This window comes from Miscanthus floridulus, chromosome 10 (assembly GCF_019320115.1).
Source record: "Miscanthus floridulus cultivar M001 chromosome 10, ASM1932011v1, whole genome shotgun sequence".
In the NCBI taxonomy this organism is placed as follows: domain Eukaryota; kingdom Viridiplantae; phylum Streptophyta; class Magnoliopsida; order Poales; family Poaceae; genus Miscanthus; species Miscanthus floridulus.
In genome coordinates, this window is record NC_089589.1 from 9523557 (window position 1) to 9542510 (window position 18954).

At 48.1% G+C, this 18954-nt stretch overlaps 1 protein-coding gene across 1 annotated transcript; it reads right to left on the bottom strand.

The window, feature by feature from the left end:
* Positions 1–12248: 12248 nt before the first annotated feature.
* On the bottom strand, positions 12249–14522 carry LOC136487973 (protein Rf1, mitochondrial-like). The gene has a single exon (XM_066485045.1). It carries the CDS (start codon positions 14520–14522, stop codon positions 12249–12251), a length of 2274 nt encoding a protein of 757 aa, XP_066341142.1.
* Between the last annotated feature and the right edge of the window lie 4432 nt (positions 14523–18954).

Here is an 18954-nt window from a genome sequence, read left to right on the forward strand (position 1 = left end):
CAAAGCAACATTACACCATTTAGAAACTTTGTTGGTTTGAAATTGGTTAGAAACCATACAATTAAAAGGGCACTGTACTTTGGCCACCTGCAATTGCATTCTCCATATCTAGAGTTGGAGCCTGATCCTCCTCTCTCTGGATCAGCCAAGGAAACCTCAAACACTCTGTGCTTTAGACCCTCAGAGGCAATCTGAAAACAGAAGGAAGAGATTGAGATACAAGCAATTCTAATGAGAGCGCAGTGCAGGTGGACCAGAGATGCAGCGTATAACTCAGATAATCTAGTCACCGCCACAAATACATGTATACAGCTAAGGGGTAAGGATACTTATGCAACAACAACAACAACAACAACAACAAAGCCTTTAAGTCCTAAACAAGTTGGGGTAGGCTAGAGTTGAAACCCAACAGAAGCAATCAAGATTCAGGCACGTGAATAGCTGTCTTCCAAGCACTCCTATCTAAGGCTAAGTCTTTGGGTATATTCCATCCTTTCAAGTCTCCTTTTATTGCCTCTACCCAAGTCAACTTCGGTCTTCCTCTGCCTCTCTTCACGTTACTATCCTGACTTAGGATTCCACTACGCACCGGTGCATCTAGAGGTCTCCGTTGCACATGTCCAAACCATCTCAACCGGTGTTGGACAAGCTTTTCTTCAATTGGTGCTACCCCTAATCTCTCACGTATATCATCGTTCCGAACTCGATCCCTTCTTGTATGACCGCAAATCCAACGCAACATACGCATTTCCGCGACACTTAGCTGTTGAATATGTCGTCTTTTCGTAGGCCAACATTCTGCACCATACAACATAGCAGGTCTAATCGCCGTCCTATAAAACTTGCCTTTTAGCTTCTGTGGTACCCTTTTGTCACATAGGACACCAGACGCTTGCCGCCACTTCATCCACCCTGCTTTGATTCTATGGCTAACATCTTCATCAATATCCTCGTCCCTCTGTAGCATTGATCATAAATATCGAAAGGTATCCTTCCTAGGCACTACTTGACCTTCCAAACTAACATCTTCCTCCTCCCGAGTAGTAGTGCCGAAGTCACATCTCATATACTCAGTTTTAATTCTACTAAGTCTAAAACCTTTAGACTCCAAAGTCTCCCGCCATAACTCCAGTTTCTGATTCACTCCTGTCCGGTTTTCATCAACTAGCACTACATCGTCCGCGAAAAGCATACACCAAGGGATGTCCCCTTGTATGTTCCTTGTGACCTCATCCATCACTAAAGCAAACAAATAAGGGCTCAAAGCTGACCCTTGATGTAGTCCTATCTTAATCGGAAAGTCATCCGTGTCTCCATCGCTTGTTCGAACTCTAGTCACAATATTGCTGTACATGTCCTTAATGAGCCCGACGTACTTCGTTGGGACTTTATGTTTGTCCAAAGCCCACCACATAACATTCCTTGGTATTTTATCATAAGCCTTCTCCAAGTCAATAAAAACCATATGTAGGTCCTTCTTCTTCTCCCTATACCGCTCCATAACTTGTCTTATTAAGAAAATGGCTTCCATGGTTGACCTTCCGGGCATGAAACCAAATTGGTTCATAGAGACCCGCGTTATTGCTCTCAAGCGATGCTCGATAACTCTCTCCCATAGCTTCATAGTATGGCTCATCAACTTAATTCCCCGGTAATTTGTACAACTTTGAATATCCCCTTTATTCTTGTAGATCGGTACCAATATACTTCTCCTCCACTCATCAGGCATCTTATTCGATCGAAAAATATAGTTGAACAGCTTAGTTAACCATACTACAGCTATGTCCCCGAGGCATCTCCACACCTCGATTGGGATACCATCCGGTCCCATCGCCTTACCTCCTTTCATCCTTTTCAACGCCTCTCTGACCTCAGATTCTTGGATTCTCCGCACAAAGCGCCTATTGGTGTCATCAAAAGAGTCATCCAACTGAAAGGTTGTCTCCATATTCTTTTTTTTTTCTCGAAAAACGCAGGAGATCTGCGTCTCATTGTATTAAGAAGAAAAGAGGGTATAAGAACCCAGACTTACAAACACCCTAAACACAACACACACACGACACAAGCTACAACAGCCAAGGCACAAACGCAGCTTGGCTGGTTGAAGTTGACCTGCAGAGATCCCAGGAACTAATCACCTGGGAGATGGGCGGTCAAGAGGGAGAGCCCTCGAGCCCCTGCACTGGTCCACAACCGACGTTCTTCACTGGCCATTACAACAGCCCCAACCACACTTGGAGCTGCTCCATCAAAGACACAGCGATTGCGATGTTTCCAAAGAGTCCAGGCCCCCAAAATAATTAGGGAATTAACTCCTTGCCTCACCATATCTGAAGTAGCATTATTAGCTCTCTCCCACCAATCCATGAAGGAATTATCAGTAGGTTGGGGAGATAAAGCCTGGAGACCGACCTGCCGAAGCAAAATGAACCAAAATTCCCTGGCGAATACACATTCCACAAGGAGATGGCTGATTGATTGATTCCTCTTCTTGATCACACAGCGGACAATAATCTGGGTGAGGCATTCCACGTCGTGCAAGGCGGTCAGATGTCCAACACTTGTTGTGGGCCACTATCCACATGAAGAACCGACATTTTGGTGGCGCCCAAGTCTTCCAAATTCTTTCCCATGGTTCAAAGAGATTAGCTCCCAAGAATAAACCCTCATATGCCGCCTTAGCCGAATATTGGCCATTAGATGAAAGCTTCCAGACATGTTTGTCCTCCTGTCCAGGTTGCAAAACAATGCCTGAAAGGGTATCACATAACTGAAACACATCAATTATCAGTCCAACAGTAATAGCCCCTTGAATGTCTGCTATCCAAGCCCAATTATTAAGTGCCTCCTTGACTGTACGATCTTTGATCTTTCTTTTAGAAACGACAGCCATCAGTCGAGGAGCCAAATCTGTGATGCACTGACCATGTAGCCACCTGTCAGTCCAAAACAGGGTGTGCTCGCCATTACCAACTTCGGTGATAACAGCCACAGCAAAGAAGGCCTTCACCTGGTCAGGGACCTGAATAGGGAGATGCGCCCAGGGGCGGTTTGGCTCTGTTTTCTGCAACCACAACCATCTCATTCTCAATGCCCAACCAAGCGTTTTTAAATCTGAAATACCCAACCCTCCAAGTTCAGTTGGGCGGCAAACCTTTACCCAAGCTACAAGACAATGTCCTCCCCTTGCTTCCTTGCGGCCACGCCAAAGAAAACCACGTGTCTCCATATTCTCACCATTGAACAATTTGTCAAAATACTCTTGCCATCGATGTTGGATCTCATCCTCCTTTACCAAGAGGAAGTGTCTTGAAAAAAAACAAATGAATATAATGGCGAGTGCAAATTGCAAGTCACATGCATATAATGGTGGTTAGTTGCCATAGTCATAGCAGTGTGCGTTCCATGGAACACAAAGTGAAGGGATGCACACATGCCACGTTTTACGTCTTGGTACTGCTACTCCAGTAGTGCAGTGCACAATCTGAACTGAATTCAAGATCTAAAAAAAAGTTTCTTCCATCAGCATCTATGATTCATTCTCTTGTTTACTTGAAATCCATGATTACTTGAAAAGAAACAAATTGTGGCAATATGGGACTGTACTAGTGTACTATCAAGACATACAAAACAAAAACATGACTAGTTAAGATTGCTATCTTATGCAGTCCCACCATAATCCTGTTGTATGCACCACATAAACTTTTAATGCAAAGGAATTCACTTTTTGCTGTGTTTCAGACCAGATTTTTAGCTGACAGCGTTTTGACAGTTACCGCTTCTGATGTCTTGAACATTAGGCCGATTTCAGTAATTAACCTCTACTATGCCCTAATAATATTGTTTTCACCCACTTGTTTATCAGAAAAGAAAATTTACTTGCACGGACTCGTTCAGATAGTGTGTTTGATTCAAAATCCAAAACCTTGAGTGCTCCGCTAGCATCGATCCACCACTAGTTTCAGAGAAATATGAAGAAAGCAGGGTCAGCAGAGAGAGGTTCCGGCCAAGGAGTTATGAAGCCCAAGCTAAGCAGCTGCAGTTTGCTCCGTGTCGCCCCTGTACTACTGCTTGTCCGCTTTTCTTGCTGATGCTCCCACGGCCATTCCTCAGAGGATTACTGTTGTTGCTGCCACCTTCATGAGGATACACATAAGTGGACAATTCTAATGAGAGTGATGCAAGTGCAGTGCAGGTGGACCAGCCGCCACAAATATACATAGGGATAAGGATACGTATGCAAGTGTCTTGAAAAAAATGAAAAGAAAGGTCTCCTAGCAATATAGTTTGTAATACTTAACTGCCTTGAAAATGGTGAGTGCAAATTGTTGAATATAATGGTGGTTAGTTGTCAGAGTCAAAGCACAAAGGGAAGTGATGCACACATGCCACATTTTATGTCTCAGTACTGCTACTCCAGCAGTGCAGTGCAGAATCTGAACTGAATGCAAGACCAAGCAAAAGTTTCCTCCATCAGCATCTATGATTCATTCTCTTTTGTAGCACTTTCAGTAGGGCCGAAATCCATGATTACATTAAAAAAAACAAATTCTGCCAATTTCGGACTGTACTATCAAGACATACAAAACACACAAACATGACTAGTTAAGATTGCGATCTTAGGCATTCCAATCATACTCCTGTTGTATGAACCACATAAAACTTTAACAGCAAAGGAGTTCACTGTTTCCTGTGTTTCAGAACAGAGTAGAGCTGACAGCTTTTGGACAGTTACTGCTTCTGCTGTCTTGAAGATTAGGCTGTTTTCAGTCATTCACCCTATTTTGTCCTAATAATATTGTTTTCACCCACTTGTTTATCGGAAAAGGAAAATTTACTTACATGGCCTTGTCGAGATAGTGTGCTCAATTCAAAATCTGAAACCTTGAGTGTGCCACTAGCATTGATCCACCACTTGTTTCAGAGAAATATGAAGCAGGGTGAGCAGAGGGAGAGTCCGGGCAGGGACAGATGAAGCCCAAGTTCAGGAGCCACAGTTTGCTCCATGGCGTCCCTGCACTACTCTTTTCTTGCTGATGCTCCCGCGGTCATTCCTGAGAGTTCTTGTCAAGAGCAGTGAGCCCAAGGGTAGGAGGACCTCGGCTACGTAGATCATAGCCGCTGTCCGTGGTGGCCGGCCGGGTTATACCCCCCTTGCCGCCGTTCCTCGTCGGTGGGTTATGCCCCCAGCCGCCGGCTTAGATAGAAGAGAGGGAGAGAGATTAGATGGTAATTCTTTCTTAATTGCCAAGTGTCTGGTTACAAGATATGTATAGCCTCCGGCTCAACCAAAAGGAGTAACAAAGTCCACTAATTAAGGACTAACCAAAATAGCTAATAGATTTCCTACTTTCCCTCCTAGCCACTGCTGGAGGACGCCCCCTGGGTGCTGGCCGTGCGCACAGCAGCGCGTTCCTGGGCCCTGCGCACATCTCGGGCCCTATGGCGCCTAGTGTAGACTTGTTTGAACATGACATCTCCCTCCCCGTCGAGAGCCAGCTCGTCCTCGAGCTGGAATTGGGGAAACTTGGAGCGGAGTGTGGCGACGTCTTCCCAGGTGGCCGACGCGGCGGAAGCTCCCTTCCACTGAACCAGTGCTTGATGCACACCCCGGGCCAGCCAGTACCGCACCGCGCGCTCCGGCTCAGGATCAATGGCACCATGGTGAAGTAGCGGCAGCTGTGGAGGCTCGGTCGGCGGTGTCCCTTGGTACTTCTTGAGCAGCCCCACATGGAACACGTTGTGGATGCGGGCGCGAGGGGGTAGTTCCAGTCGGACAGCAACCTCGTTGATGAGTTCGACGACGCGGTATGGGCCGAAGAAGCGCGGCTTCAGCTTGCCGCCCACAGCTTGAGGTAGAGACGACGCCGTGCGCTGACGGAGTCGAAGCAGCGCCCAGTCACCCACCTGATAGGTGACCTCTCGGTGCACGCGGTCATAGAAGCGCTTCTGGTATGCCTGTGCCTGCTCCAGGCGATAGCGGATGTCCGCTAGGAATGTCGCACGCTCCTCCATTGTCTTGGCGACGGCCGGCACCCTGGTGTCCCCAGGTTCATAGGAGCGGATGGAGGGAGGATCACGCCCGTAGACAACGCGGAAGGGAGTGTCCCGCAAAGACATCTGGTACGCCGTGTTGAAGAGGTACTCTGCCCATGGCAGCCACCGAAGCCATTCGCGCGGCCTGTCCCCTACTAAGCACCGGAGGTACATGATGATGACGCGGTTGGCCGACTCGGACTGCCCGTCGGACTGGGGGTGAAATGCCGAGGTCATCTGTAGCTTGGTGCCCATCAACCACATCAGCTCCTGCCAGAACGACGACGTGAACACCGTGTCCCGGTCGGAGACCATGGACTGAGGGACACCATGGAGCCTGACGATGTCGTTGAAGAAGGCCTGGGCGACGGATTCAGCAGAGTACGGGTGTGCCAATGGGATGAAATGGCAGTACTTGCTGAACCTATCCACCACGGTGAGGATTACCGACTTGCCGCGGACTCGTGGCAGCGCCTCCACAAAGTCGAGCGCGACATCAGTCCACACACCCTGGGGAACCGGCAGAGGAAGGAGGAGGCCCGCAGGGTGCTGGTGCTCAGACTTGTAGCGTTGACAGACTTCACATGTACGCACCCGGTCCTGCACAACTTGCTTCATGTTAGGAAAATGGAAATCGCGGCGCAGCCTGTGGAGTGTCCGCTGTACGCCTTCATGGCCGTCCTCATGTATGGCCCCCACGATCTCCTGGAGCAGCGGGGAGTCAGCCGGGATGTACAGCCGCCCAGCAAACTGCACCATGCCGTCCACCAGCGCCCAGGGGGCTGGTCTGGTGCCTGCTGCGAACTCAGCCTGGAGAGCAACAAGTGCCGGGTGTTCCAGCTGAGCTTGCCGGAGCTTGGCGATGAAATCGAAGCGCGGAGAGGAGAGGGCCAGCAGCTCGCCCTCCACTGTGTCGCGCCTGGACAGCGCGTCGGCGACCGCGTTCGTTGCACCCGGCTTGTATTCGACGGAGAAGTCGAATCCCAGCAGCTTGCCAACCCAATGGTGTTGCGGAATGGTGGCCAAGCGCTGGTCCAGGAGGTATTTCAAGCTGTAGTGATCTGTCCGAACGGTGAAGCGGCGCCCCCAGAGGTATGGACGCCAGTGACGCACCGCCTGGACCAAGCCAATGAGCTCACGCTCATATGCTGCCAGGGCGTGATGTCGAGGTGCGACCTGCTGGCTGAAGAAGGCGATGGGGTGTCCCTCCTGGATGAGGACAGCACCAAACCCGTGGGACGATGCGTCGCACTCGACGACGAATGTCTTGGTGAAGTCCGGCATAGCGAGCACCGGTGCCAAGGTGACTGCCTCCTTCAGGGTGAGGAAAGCCGAAGTAGCCTCAGGACCCCAGGTGAAGCCCTCCTTCTTGAGGAGCGCGGTGAGCGGCGCGGCGATGGAGCCGTAGTTGTGGATGAACTTGCGGTAGTAGCCCGCAAGCCCAAGGAAGCCGCGCACCGCCCGTGCGGAGCGAGGTACCGGCCAGTCGTGAATGGCCTGTACCTTGGAGGAGTCCATGGCCACCCCTGCCGCCGAGATCGTGTGGCCGAGGTAAGCGACAGAGGCGACCCCGAAAGCACACTTGGAGCGTTTGACGAAGAGGGTGTGCTGACGAAGCTCGCTGAGGACGGTGCGGAGGTGTCGTAGGTGGTCGGCCTAGGACTTGCTGTAGATCAAAATGTCATCAAAGAAAACAAGGACAAACCGGCGGAGGAACGGCCTCAAGACGTCGTTCATGAGGGCCTGAAATGTTGTCGGGGCATTGCAGAGGCCGAACGGCATCACCAGGAACTCATATAGGCCGTCGTGTGTGCGGAACGCCGTCTTGTGTACGTCCTCCGGCCTCATGCGCACTTGGTGGTACCCCGAGCGCAAGTCGAGCTTGGTGAAGTACTTGGCGCCATGGAGCTCATCCAAGAGCTCGTCGACGACGGGGATAGGGAACGCATCCTTCACCGTGACCGCGTTGAGTGCGCGGTAGTCGACGTAGAATCGCCAGGACCCGTCCGGCTTCTTGACGAGGAGGACCGGCGAGGAGAAGGCGGAGTCGCTGTGCCGGATGATGCCGTTCGCAATCATGGTCGCGCACTGCTGCTCCAGCTCCGTCTTGTGGGCGGCCGGATACCTGTAGGGCCGCACTGCCACCGGCTCGGTGCCGGGCTTGAGGAGGATGCGGTGTGCGTGGCCACGCACTGGAGGGAGGCCCCGCGGCTCCGCGAACACGTCGGCGAACGCGGCGAGCAGCTCCTCCAGGAGGGGCTCGGCCACCGAAGTAGAGTGGAGGCGCGGTGGTGTTGGCGGAGCGACGCTGCGCCAGCAGACCTGCTGGTCTGCCATCTTGAACGCCATGGTCCCTGCAGCCATATTCCAGACAATATCGCCCAAAGTCGCCAGCCACTGGGTGCCCAGCACTAAGTCATATCCGGCCAGGGGCATGATGTACAAGTCGACCGCGAACGGCCGGTTGTCGATGACAACGGGCGCTTGGCGCAGAACGCCCGGACAGGAGATGCGTTCGCCATTGGCCACGGTCGCCGTGAGCCGAGGCCGAGGCTCGACGGGCAGGCCAGCCCGCTGCGCGGCTGCTTCGCCGATGAAGCAGTGGGTGGAGCCCGTGTCGATAAGGGCGAGCAGCGTGGCCGCGCCCACCTGCACCTCAAGCTGGAGGGTGCCGCACACAGGGACGCCGGCGACGGCGTGTAGAGAGTAGACCGGCGCCTCCTCCTCGGGTACCTCCTCATCCAGCACGACCCCGTCGATGTAGAAGATGCGGCGGCATACTCTGTTGTGGCCGCGGGAGTAGGGCTCATTGCAGTTGTAACAGAGGCCGAGTTTACGCCGTTCTGCCTGCTCCTCCATGGAGAGGCGCTTGCCCCCAGCCCTTGGTGGTGGCGCCGGTAGGGCCAGGGGTTGCGCCTGGGAAGCTGGCAGCGTCTGGAGCGCCGGGGTCGGGGTGACGGGCGCTGGCAGGGCCGCCAGGACGCCTGGGCGCGGTGCAGGCGGTGGACCAGGCGCGCGCGGCATAGTCTTGGCGTGGGTGGAGTTGAGGCGGTCCAGTTCGACGAGTTCCAGGGCCCGCGCCAAACTCATGGCCGCCGCCAGTGTTTCGGGCGCGTGAATGCGCACTTGGTGGCTGAGCGGTGGCAGCAACCCGCCGGTGTAGAGCTGCACCCGCTGGCCCTCCTCGAGGCGGCCCGCGCGAGGGAGGAGCGCCTGGAAGCGGTTGGAGTACTCCTCGACCGACCCCGTGCGGCGGCACTCGGAGAGCTCGAACAGCGGGGCGGACCGCAGCACCGGGCCAAAGCGAAGGTTCAGGAGCTCCTTGAAGCGCCCCCATGGCGGTGTGCCCTCATCCTCCTGGAGTTGGATGAACCACAGTTGGGCCACGTCCTCCAGATTGTACGACGCCATCCACACCTTCTCCTCCGGCATGGTGCGTTGCTGGCGAAAATACGACTCACACCGATTAATAAAAATCAGTGGGTCGGATTTACCGTCGAAGCGCGGGAAATCCATCTTCTGGAACCGCGGGGGGCGATCCGTGTGATGCTGGCCGTCGTGGTGGGTGCTAGACTCGGACGTCGAGCTGAGCTTCTCCTGCATGCCCGCCATGTCGGATTGCATCTGGGACATGTTGGTGGTCAGGGTCTGGAGCATCTTCATCATGTCAGCCATGGTGGGCGGATCGGCGTCACCCATGTGTAGCAGCGCGGACGTGGCTGTGGACGGAGATGAAGGGGATGGTGGTGGTGGCTGGAAGGGTGGTGAGGCGGCTGTGGAGGACTGGGAGTGGTGGGAAGAAGAGGATCGTCGGCTCTGGGATACCAGGTTGTCAAGAGCAGTGAGCCCAAGGGTAGGAGGACCTCGGCTACATAGATCGTAGCCGCTGTCCGTGGTGGCCGGCCGGGTTATACCCCCCTTGCCGCCGTTCCTCGTCGGTGGGTTATGCCCCCAGCCGCCGGCTTAGATAGAAGAGAGGGAGAGAGATTAGATGGTAATTCTTTCTTAATTGCCAAGTGTCTGGTTACAAGATATGTATAGCCTCCGGCTCAACCAAAAGGAGTAACAAAGTCCACTAATTAAGGACTAACCAAAATAGCTAATAGATTTCCTACTTTCCCTCCTAGCCACTGCTGGAGGACGCCCCCTGGGTGCTGGCCGTGCGCACAGCAGCGCGTTCCTGGGCCCTGCGCACATCTCGGGCCCTATGGCGCCTAGTGTAGACTTGTTTGAACATGACAGTTCTACTGTTCTTGCTGGTCATACCTTCATGAGAGGACACAGATAAGTGGACAGGGACACCAGGCACGAGAAAAGGTGTGCAAATTGCAAGTCACATGAATATAATGGTGTGCAAATTGTTGAGATAGTGTGCTCGATTCAAAATCTAAAACGTTTTGAGTGCTCCACTAGCATCAATCCAACACTAGTTTCAGAGAAATATGAAGAAAGCAGGGTGAGTAGAAAGAGCTGGTTAAAAAACCTCTCTTGTTGGCAACGAGAGATGAAGCCCAAGCTAAGCAGCTGCAGTTTGCTCCATGTCACCCCTGCACTACCGCTTGTCTGCTTTTCTTGCTGATGCTCCCACGGTCGTTCCTCAGCGTTTTACTGTTCTTGCTGCCACCTTCATGAGAGGATACACATAAGTGAACAGGGGCACAAAAGGCACGTGAAAAGGTAAAACTCATCAAGCAAGAGATAGCAACAAATAATCAGAACTATGTTCTCATAGTTTAGCCCAAGTAATCAACAATTCATTATGGACCAAAAAGTATTTCTCAGTGGGAAGGGCAGAGAATTCAGCTTTGAGCTTTTTTTTCTTATTACCTTTTCTCTTGTTGATGCTGTTACAATAGTGACATCAGCTGCTTGAATATAATGCAGTTAACAGAGAGTTCTATATTAAGCAATTCTCTGAGAGTTCGAGGATAGCTAGGTATTCTTATATTTGAGGATCATGCACAAAAATAACGTCAAACACTAAGGTCTTTGCTAAAACCCCTGCTCCAGATGCCATCATAAAACCAAACTGCTCCAGTTCAGATAACCATGATGGATTGATGGTTAGAGGTATTGACACCACAAATAAAGACATGATGGGATTTCCAGTGCTCTACTTTCTTTATAGACATGGAGCTGCAAGGAATCGATCAGTTGGATATCAGGAAAGTGCAAGCCAAAGGAGGATGGTCTAACACAAAACTAATACAAAAGTTAAGCGAAATCTGAGTAGTGCATGGGCTCCCTCTAATACAAAAGTGAAGGCATTGCAGTGAACAAAGAAAACAAGTCATGGGAAATAGACCACAAAACTACAAAAGCATCAGAAAACACTAGTATGCAAACAAACTGTGAAAAAGAAAAATTAAGAAAGTATAGTTTGAAAATGGATTTGTAGGAAAGAGGAATCAATTGCTGCAAGTTCCCACTTCCCAGCCTCCAAAGTTGAATCAAATATTCAACTTCATCCAAATATGGCACATATGAAACATGATATTCGACTTAAGGAACAAGAAAAAGTTCTAAAAAGTAATACATGCATCTGCCTAAATGCACCAAGTCAACAAGTATTAACAAGGCTAACCAGAACGGAGGACGGAGCACTGGTTCTACATCAACAGAGAATATAAGATGAATATCTATGAAAACATCTAAGCAACAAGCAATGTAGAAGAAATCAAGTCAAATTTGGTACATCCACTACTATCTTGTTAACCTCTTGATCCATGGAAGATGATATATATTGGATTTACCTGTTCCTTGGAACTACAATCAGCACACAGTGCTAGCAGGATATTTTGGAAAATAAAGCTCCAAACAATAGTTATTAGTGGGGGAAAAAGGCACTGCTAACAACAAATATTCAGGGGTGGCGGGGGATACTGCAAACTGTGGGGAAAAACACAAAGCATAGTGTATAGAAATCACCTTAAGGATTAAGAAGTCCAGATGATTGTACTCCCAGCTGTGAAGAATTTCTTACAAACTAAGCAACAGAAGGCAGAAACTCATGTGCTCCCAATAGTTTGAAAATTGATTCCCACTGTAAAGATAACTGGGACTGAAGACAATATAACTTTATCAGGTGATAAACAGGATGCTGACACGCACTAGCAGTACAACATTTCCCTAAAGAATTTCATCAAACAAATAGAGCATGAGATAGACATTACCACTCAGCTGAGGATTTATTTTGTTTGACATAATCCTCATTAGTTGACCTCATAAAAAAAATGGTACTTTTCAGGTAGGGACTTTGCATGGTTCTTATATTCCTCCCTCGAGAAAAGTGATATTATCAAGGATGTAGTGGAAGCCTCAAGTGAGAAGTTCATTTCATCAATTTTGGAGAGGTAAGCCCCAGCCCTCACTATCTCGCCTCCACGCAACAGCCTCCTAACTATAGCATTTAGCATGCGTGAGTTTGGAGTGCACCCACACTTTTCCATTGATAAAAACAGATTGTCAAACTCATCAAGCAGCCCCTCTTGTATGAGATTTTCCATCATTAACTGATAGGTCACCACATTCGGAACTAAACCATGGGCAGGGATAGCAGCGAACAAATCCATGGCATCTTTCTTTCTGTCGCCTTTGAACAAAGCATCAATCATAATGGTGAAAGTAATAATGTTAGGTCGAAGATCCTTAGAACACAGACACTGGAACATTATGAATGCTTCATCAACACAATTATTTTTCCAAAGCCCATTTAGAATTATGTTGTATGTGTAAATGCCCCACTGTTTTTCACTTTTAATCATATTGAGGTAGAGTTCCTTTGCTTCAGAAAATCTCCCTGTCTGAAATAAACCTTGCAATATAGTATTGTAAGTCACAGCTCCAGGCGTAACTCCCTTCCTCAACATTTCTCGGAAAAGACAATATGCATTATCTATCCGACCAGCTTTACAGTAGCCATGAAGCAATGTATTATAGGATAAAATGTTCGGTTTCAAGCCAACTGAGGGCATAACATCAAGTAACTTTGCCGCTTCATTAGTTCTACCAGCTAAGCAGTGGCCATCTATTAATGCATTATATGAGACAACATCAGGCCTCACGCCCACACGTTCCATCCAGTCAATGACACTCTGGGCTTCCATGACCCGTCCTTCTTTGCATAAATTAGACATTATTGTGTTGAAGAACACAACGTCAGGACGGATTCCTTGATCCAACATTTGAAAAAATAATTCCTCGGCCTTCTCCCATCTGTCAACGGTGCATAGTCCATAAACCAGGGAGCTAAAGACAACAATGTTTGGAGTCACTCCTTCGTTGATGATCTCATTGAATTTAAGCACAGCATCATCCACTCTTCCCAACTTGCAAAGTGCATCGATTAATGTTCCATAAGTGACTACATCAGGACTCAACCCATGCTGCCTCATTTTGCTAAGTATATGAATTGCCTCATCTATCATTGCCTTTTTAGCATATGCATAGAACACTATGTTGAAGATGTAATGATTAGGTGAAATACCATTTGCTACCATCAGATCTAGGAGATCAGGCAAATCAGCAAGGGCTCCTTTAGCAGCATACCCATGAAGAAGAATGCTGTAGATAGTTACATCAGGTTTTATGCCCTTCCTAATCATGGAATCAAAAATCTTTCTGGCCTCTGAGCATTTTCCATTCTTGCAGAGATAATCCAGCAGCAAACCATAAGTAACAACATTTGGCTGAAGACCACGTGCGGACATTTCTTCGAGCATTCGGACCACCTCTTTCCATTGTCCAGTAGAGAGGTACCCAAGGATCAGACAGGTATATGTCTGGACGTTTGGCTTGACACCTTTATCAATCATCTGCTGAAGGACACCCTCGGCCTCGTCAACAGCTTGAGCTTTGCACAGGCCATCAATCATCGTGGTGTATGTCACAACATTTGGTGTGCAGCTTCCATGTCCATCATCAGCCATCATGTGCAGCAGCTCAAGTGCCTCCTCAGCTCTCTTTTCATTACATAAACCCTTGAGAACCGTGTTGTAGGAAACTACATTCGCCGTGCAGCCAAACTCAGGCATTCGTCGGAGCAATATGTCCATGGCCTCGTCCACCCTCTTCACGTCACAGAGGCCGTTGACCAGTTGATTGATGACTATGTTACTGACCCTCCAGCCCGTCTTAAGGATGAGGCCAAAGGCGGCGAAACAATACTCCAGGTGTCCCATGCGACCGAAGCATCCAATGAGGATGCTGTATGTGCACAGGTCAGGAGCCACCTTGTTGGAGCTGGCACGGGCCATCCGCTTGAAGAGGGAGACGGCAAGCTCGGAGGTTGAAGAGCATCGGGCGCGAGCGACAACGGTAAGCAGGTGCTTGAAAGCACGAACCGAGGCAGGCCTGGCGTGGGGCAGCAATTCATCGAACAGCTTGAACGCGTCGTCGACGCCAAGGCTCCCCGACCTTGCTCGGTCTGCGATGACGCGCTCCAGCTCCAAGCACCGGTCGCGGGCGGCGCTCACGCGACGGGACATGCCGACGGGGAGGCACGGACGACGCTGCGTCCGCCTCCGGATCTGTGAAGCAGAGCAATTCTCGTGGGCTAGGCGGAGCCGCGAGTGCTGCGCCGTGCAGAGCTGTGACGGGGTGAGCGATTGAACGCAGGAGCGGGAACGTCGGGAGGCAGCGGGCGGCGGCGGGTTGGGCGATGGCCTACGGGCGCAAGTGGGCCGTGGGCGCGTCGGAGTCGTAGGACGGAAGCTTTCAACTGGCTTGTAACTGTTTCTTTTTGCTGCCGTTGACACGTACGGAGAGATTCGTATGGAGGAATTGGAGGCCTCTTGTTTCTTTGTTCCGTTCAAAACAAAAATGCCTCTTGTTTTTCTTTCCAAAGGACAGGGGGAATTATTATATTAAAATTTAGCATAATACATCCTTAAATTACATATGAAAGAATGTAAAATAAAAATACATATTCGATAATGATTAGAACCATTTAGAAACTTTGTTGGTTTGAAGTTGGTTAGGAACCATAAGATTAAAAGGGTGCCGTGCTTCGGCCTCCCCCAAGTCTATTCTCCGTATCTAAAGTTGGGAGCAATTACTTAAAGAGAAAAACCGTGAACAATTTTGTTCTCAGCATTCCCATAAACACGAGATGTCTGTACTCTCTAGAACTGTTACCTATCTGATCCTCATCAATCTGGATCAGCCAAGGAGACCTCAAACACTCGGTGCTTTAGACCCTCACAGAAAATCTGAAAACAGAAGGAAGAAATTGAGATACAGGCAATTCTAATGAGCAATGCAAGTCAGCAAATGCTGTGCAGGTGGACCAGCAATGCGATGTATAACTCAAATAATCTAGACCGCCACAAATATATGTATACGGCTAAGGGGTATGGATACTTATGCAAGTGTCTTGGGGAAAAAAAAACAAAAGGTCTCCTGGCAATATAATTTGTAAGTAATACTAACTAACAGTCTTGAAAATGGTAAGTGCAAATTGCAAGTCACATGAATATAATGGTGGTTAGTTGTCATAGTCATAGCGCTACTCCAGCAGTGCAGTGCAGAGTCTGAACTGAATGCAAGATCCAAAAAAAAGTTTCTTCCATCCACATCTATGATTCCTTCTCTTGTTTACTTGAAATCCATGATTACTTGAAAAAGAAACAAATTGTGGCTATATGGGACTGTACTAGTGTACTATCAAGACATACAAAACACACAAACATGACTAGTTAAGATTGCTATATTATGCAGTCCCATCATATTCCTGCTGTATAAGTTGCATAAACTTTTCTGCAAAGGAATTTACTGTTTCCTGTATTTCAGAACAGAGTAGTAGCTGACAGCGTTTGGACAGTTACTGCTTCTGATGTCTTGAAGATTAGGGTGATTTCAGTAATTAACCTCTACTATGCCCTAATAATTCTGTTTTCTCTCACCTGTTTATCAGTGAAGGCAAATTTACTTACACGGACTTGTTGAGATAGTGTGCTTAATTCAAATTCCGAAACCTTGACTGTGCTTAGCATCGATCCACCACTTGTTTCAGAGAAATATGAAGAAAGCAGGGTGAGCAGAGGGAGGGTTCAGGCAGGGAGACATGAAGCCCAAGCTGAGCAGCTACGGTTTGCTCCATGGTGCCCCTGCACTACCGCTTTTCTTGCTGATGCTCCCACGGTTGTTCCTGAGAGTTTTACTGTTCTTGCTGGCCATCACCTTCATAAGAGGAGACACATAAGTTGACAGGGACACAAAAGGCACAAGAAAAGGTAAAACTTATCAAGCAACAGATAGAAAAAAAAAATAATCAGTACTTTGCTCTCATTGTTTAGCCCAAGTAATCATCAATTCATTATTGATCCAAAAAGTATTGCTCAGTGGCAAGGGCAGATAATTCAGTTTTAAGATTTTTTCCCTTATCTTTTCTACTGTTGTGGATATCACAAGCTCATTTGCCCAACAAAACTGTAAAAAATAATCGATTTTCAATCCGCATGAAGGGTGAGAAGTAGAAAAATATCATTCTGAGAGGTGAGAAAGGAAGTACTCTTGCTTACCAACAGAATTGGGTATCATCAACAATCACAACCCGTGGTTGCAGGGCTTGTCTGTAGCTGGCCAAGTCAAGCAGAGACAGTGGGAAAAATTCAGGACCGATCAACATGGACAGGAAGCAAGACAGACCATAGTGCAAATCAGAAACTAGCCGAGTCCTAACCATGGATGGGAGGCAAAATTACTTATAAATCGGTAGAGGGAATAATCTTCTGGCAATGGCTTACTGACTCCTGTCACTAATGAGCAATCTAGTTAAGTAGTTGAAAGTTGAAACGTAAGAATTAGTAAGATAGTTTTGGAAAACTGTGTAGAGTTAATGCTATCTTTGCATGAAGGAAATCTGTGTACAACTCAACCATTTATCTGATGCTGTCTTAGCTGCAGGTTGGATCAAATGAACTTGTAAGAGTTTCGAAAAAAAAATAGTAAGAAACTTAAACATCTGTAAAACTCACAATCCCTTGTACTCGACATGGTTAGCATCAAATATGGTTGTTTCAAAAATATACAATGTTGTGTTTTTCAACCTTGGAGAGTTGGAGTCATGGTTCATACTTCATACAGGGTACTTTCAACTAAAGTTTCAGGAAGCCTTCTTAGAGAAAGCAGAGTACTTTCGACTAAGTACTACATATATACATATCATATCTTAGGTGACACTAGTAATGATATTACTACTAATGGTACTACCGGGCCTCTAGATTTCATTCTCGTGTTGATGTTATTACAATAGTGACAGCAGCTGCTTGAAAATGAAGCAGTGAACCGGGAGTTCTACTAAGCAATGATCTGACAGTTGGAAGATGGCTTTGTATGCTATTATTTGAAGGTCGTGCACAAAAAAAAAATGTTAAACACTCAGGCCTTTGCTAGAACCCCCCGCTCCAGCCTCGAGATGCAATTCATCAAACAAACTGCTCCAGTTCAGATAACCAGGAAGGTTAGAAGTATTGACACCACAAATGAAGGTCATGATGGGACTTCCAATGCTTGACCTCTCTTTATAGACATAGACCTGCAAGGAATCAATGACATGGATTTCAGGAAACCGCAAGCCAAACGAGGATCGTCTAACACAAAAGTAAATACAAAAGTTAAGCGGAATTTGAGGTAGTTTAGTTCAGCATGGGCTCCTCTAATAAAAAGTGAAGGCATAGGAACAGGAGATTGTAGCTAACAAAGAAAACAAACCATGGGAAATGGACCACAGGCACAAAAGCATAAAAAAACATTAGTATATACTCCCTCTGTTCCAAATTGTAAGTCGTTTTGGCTTCAACCAGCAGAACCTGATAAAGCAAAGACGTTGCACTTACTGCAACACCATTTACACCCAGACCTGAAGTCTAAGTATATGAATGAGGATGATCCACTAGTTTTATGGCAGTCCCTGAAGGACCGCTTCAACCAGCAGAAATCAATTGTGCTCTCTGGAGCACAACGGGACTGGATCACCTTACGCTTCCAAGACTGTACATCTGTGGCGGCATACAACTCTGCTTTACAAAGGATTGTGTCGAGACTGCGTCTATGTGGCCAGAAGATCACTGACGCTGATATGGTCAAGAAAACTCTTTCTAACCTCCATCCCGGCAACATAGTACTGCACTGGTAGTGCATGAACTCAAAGTACTCCAAGTACTCTGAGTTGATAATAGTACTATTGATTGCAGAGCAAAAGAATGAGGTTCTCATGAACAATCATTCTGCACGGCCTACTAGTTTCACGATTGTGCCTGAAGCACACGTCAATGTTGCTGAGATTTCTCGCAACTGCAAAAGAGGCTGTGGAAAGGAAAAATGGAAAGGGGAAACGAGATGCCATGTTTAAAAGCAAAGGAAAGGGAAAGCCCAGGGGTAAAAGTGAACCCAAGAAGGTAAAAGGTGAAACATCTAAGCACCGGGATCACTGCTGTAGATGTGGAGGCACGGGACATTGGCCCCTCAATTGTCGTGCCCTGAAACACCTAGTTGAGCTCTACAAAGTCTTTCCAGAAGCAAGGACGTAGAAAGTTCACATAAGTCCCACTTCACCACTGAGCCTGAAGCTCTAGAACATAACGACATACTTGTCGACGCAAAGAGAAATGGTGAAGACTGAAAGCATCTAGGCCCCTAGTTTGGTTTCAGTGATTAATGACGACATGAGATTACTATGACTAACGTGTGTTTTGCAGAGGCAATTTAAGTTAGGTCATGATAATGGCAATTTATTGGGCAATTATGGTTTTCATGCCCCCGTCGATGGAATTCGTTTCGGTTTTTAAAGGATGGACGACAAGGTTAAGGACGGCTAGCTCTAAGTGTCATTTAGAGTTGAAGAGACACTTAGAGTAGTTTAGGACTTTGTTTTTCCTTTGGCCATACTATTAAGGGGGTATGGACTAGTAGCTTGAC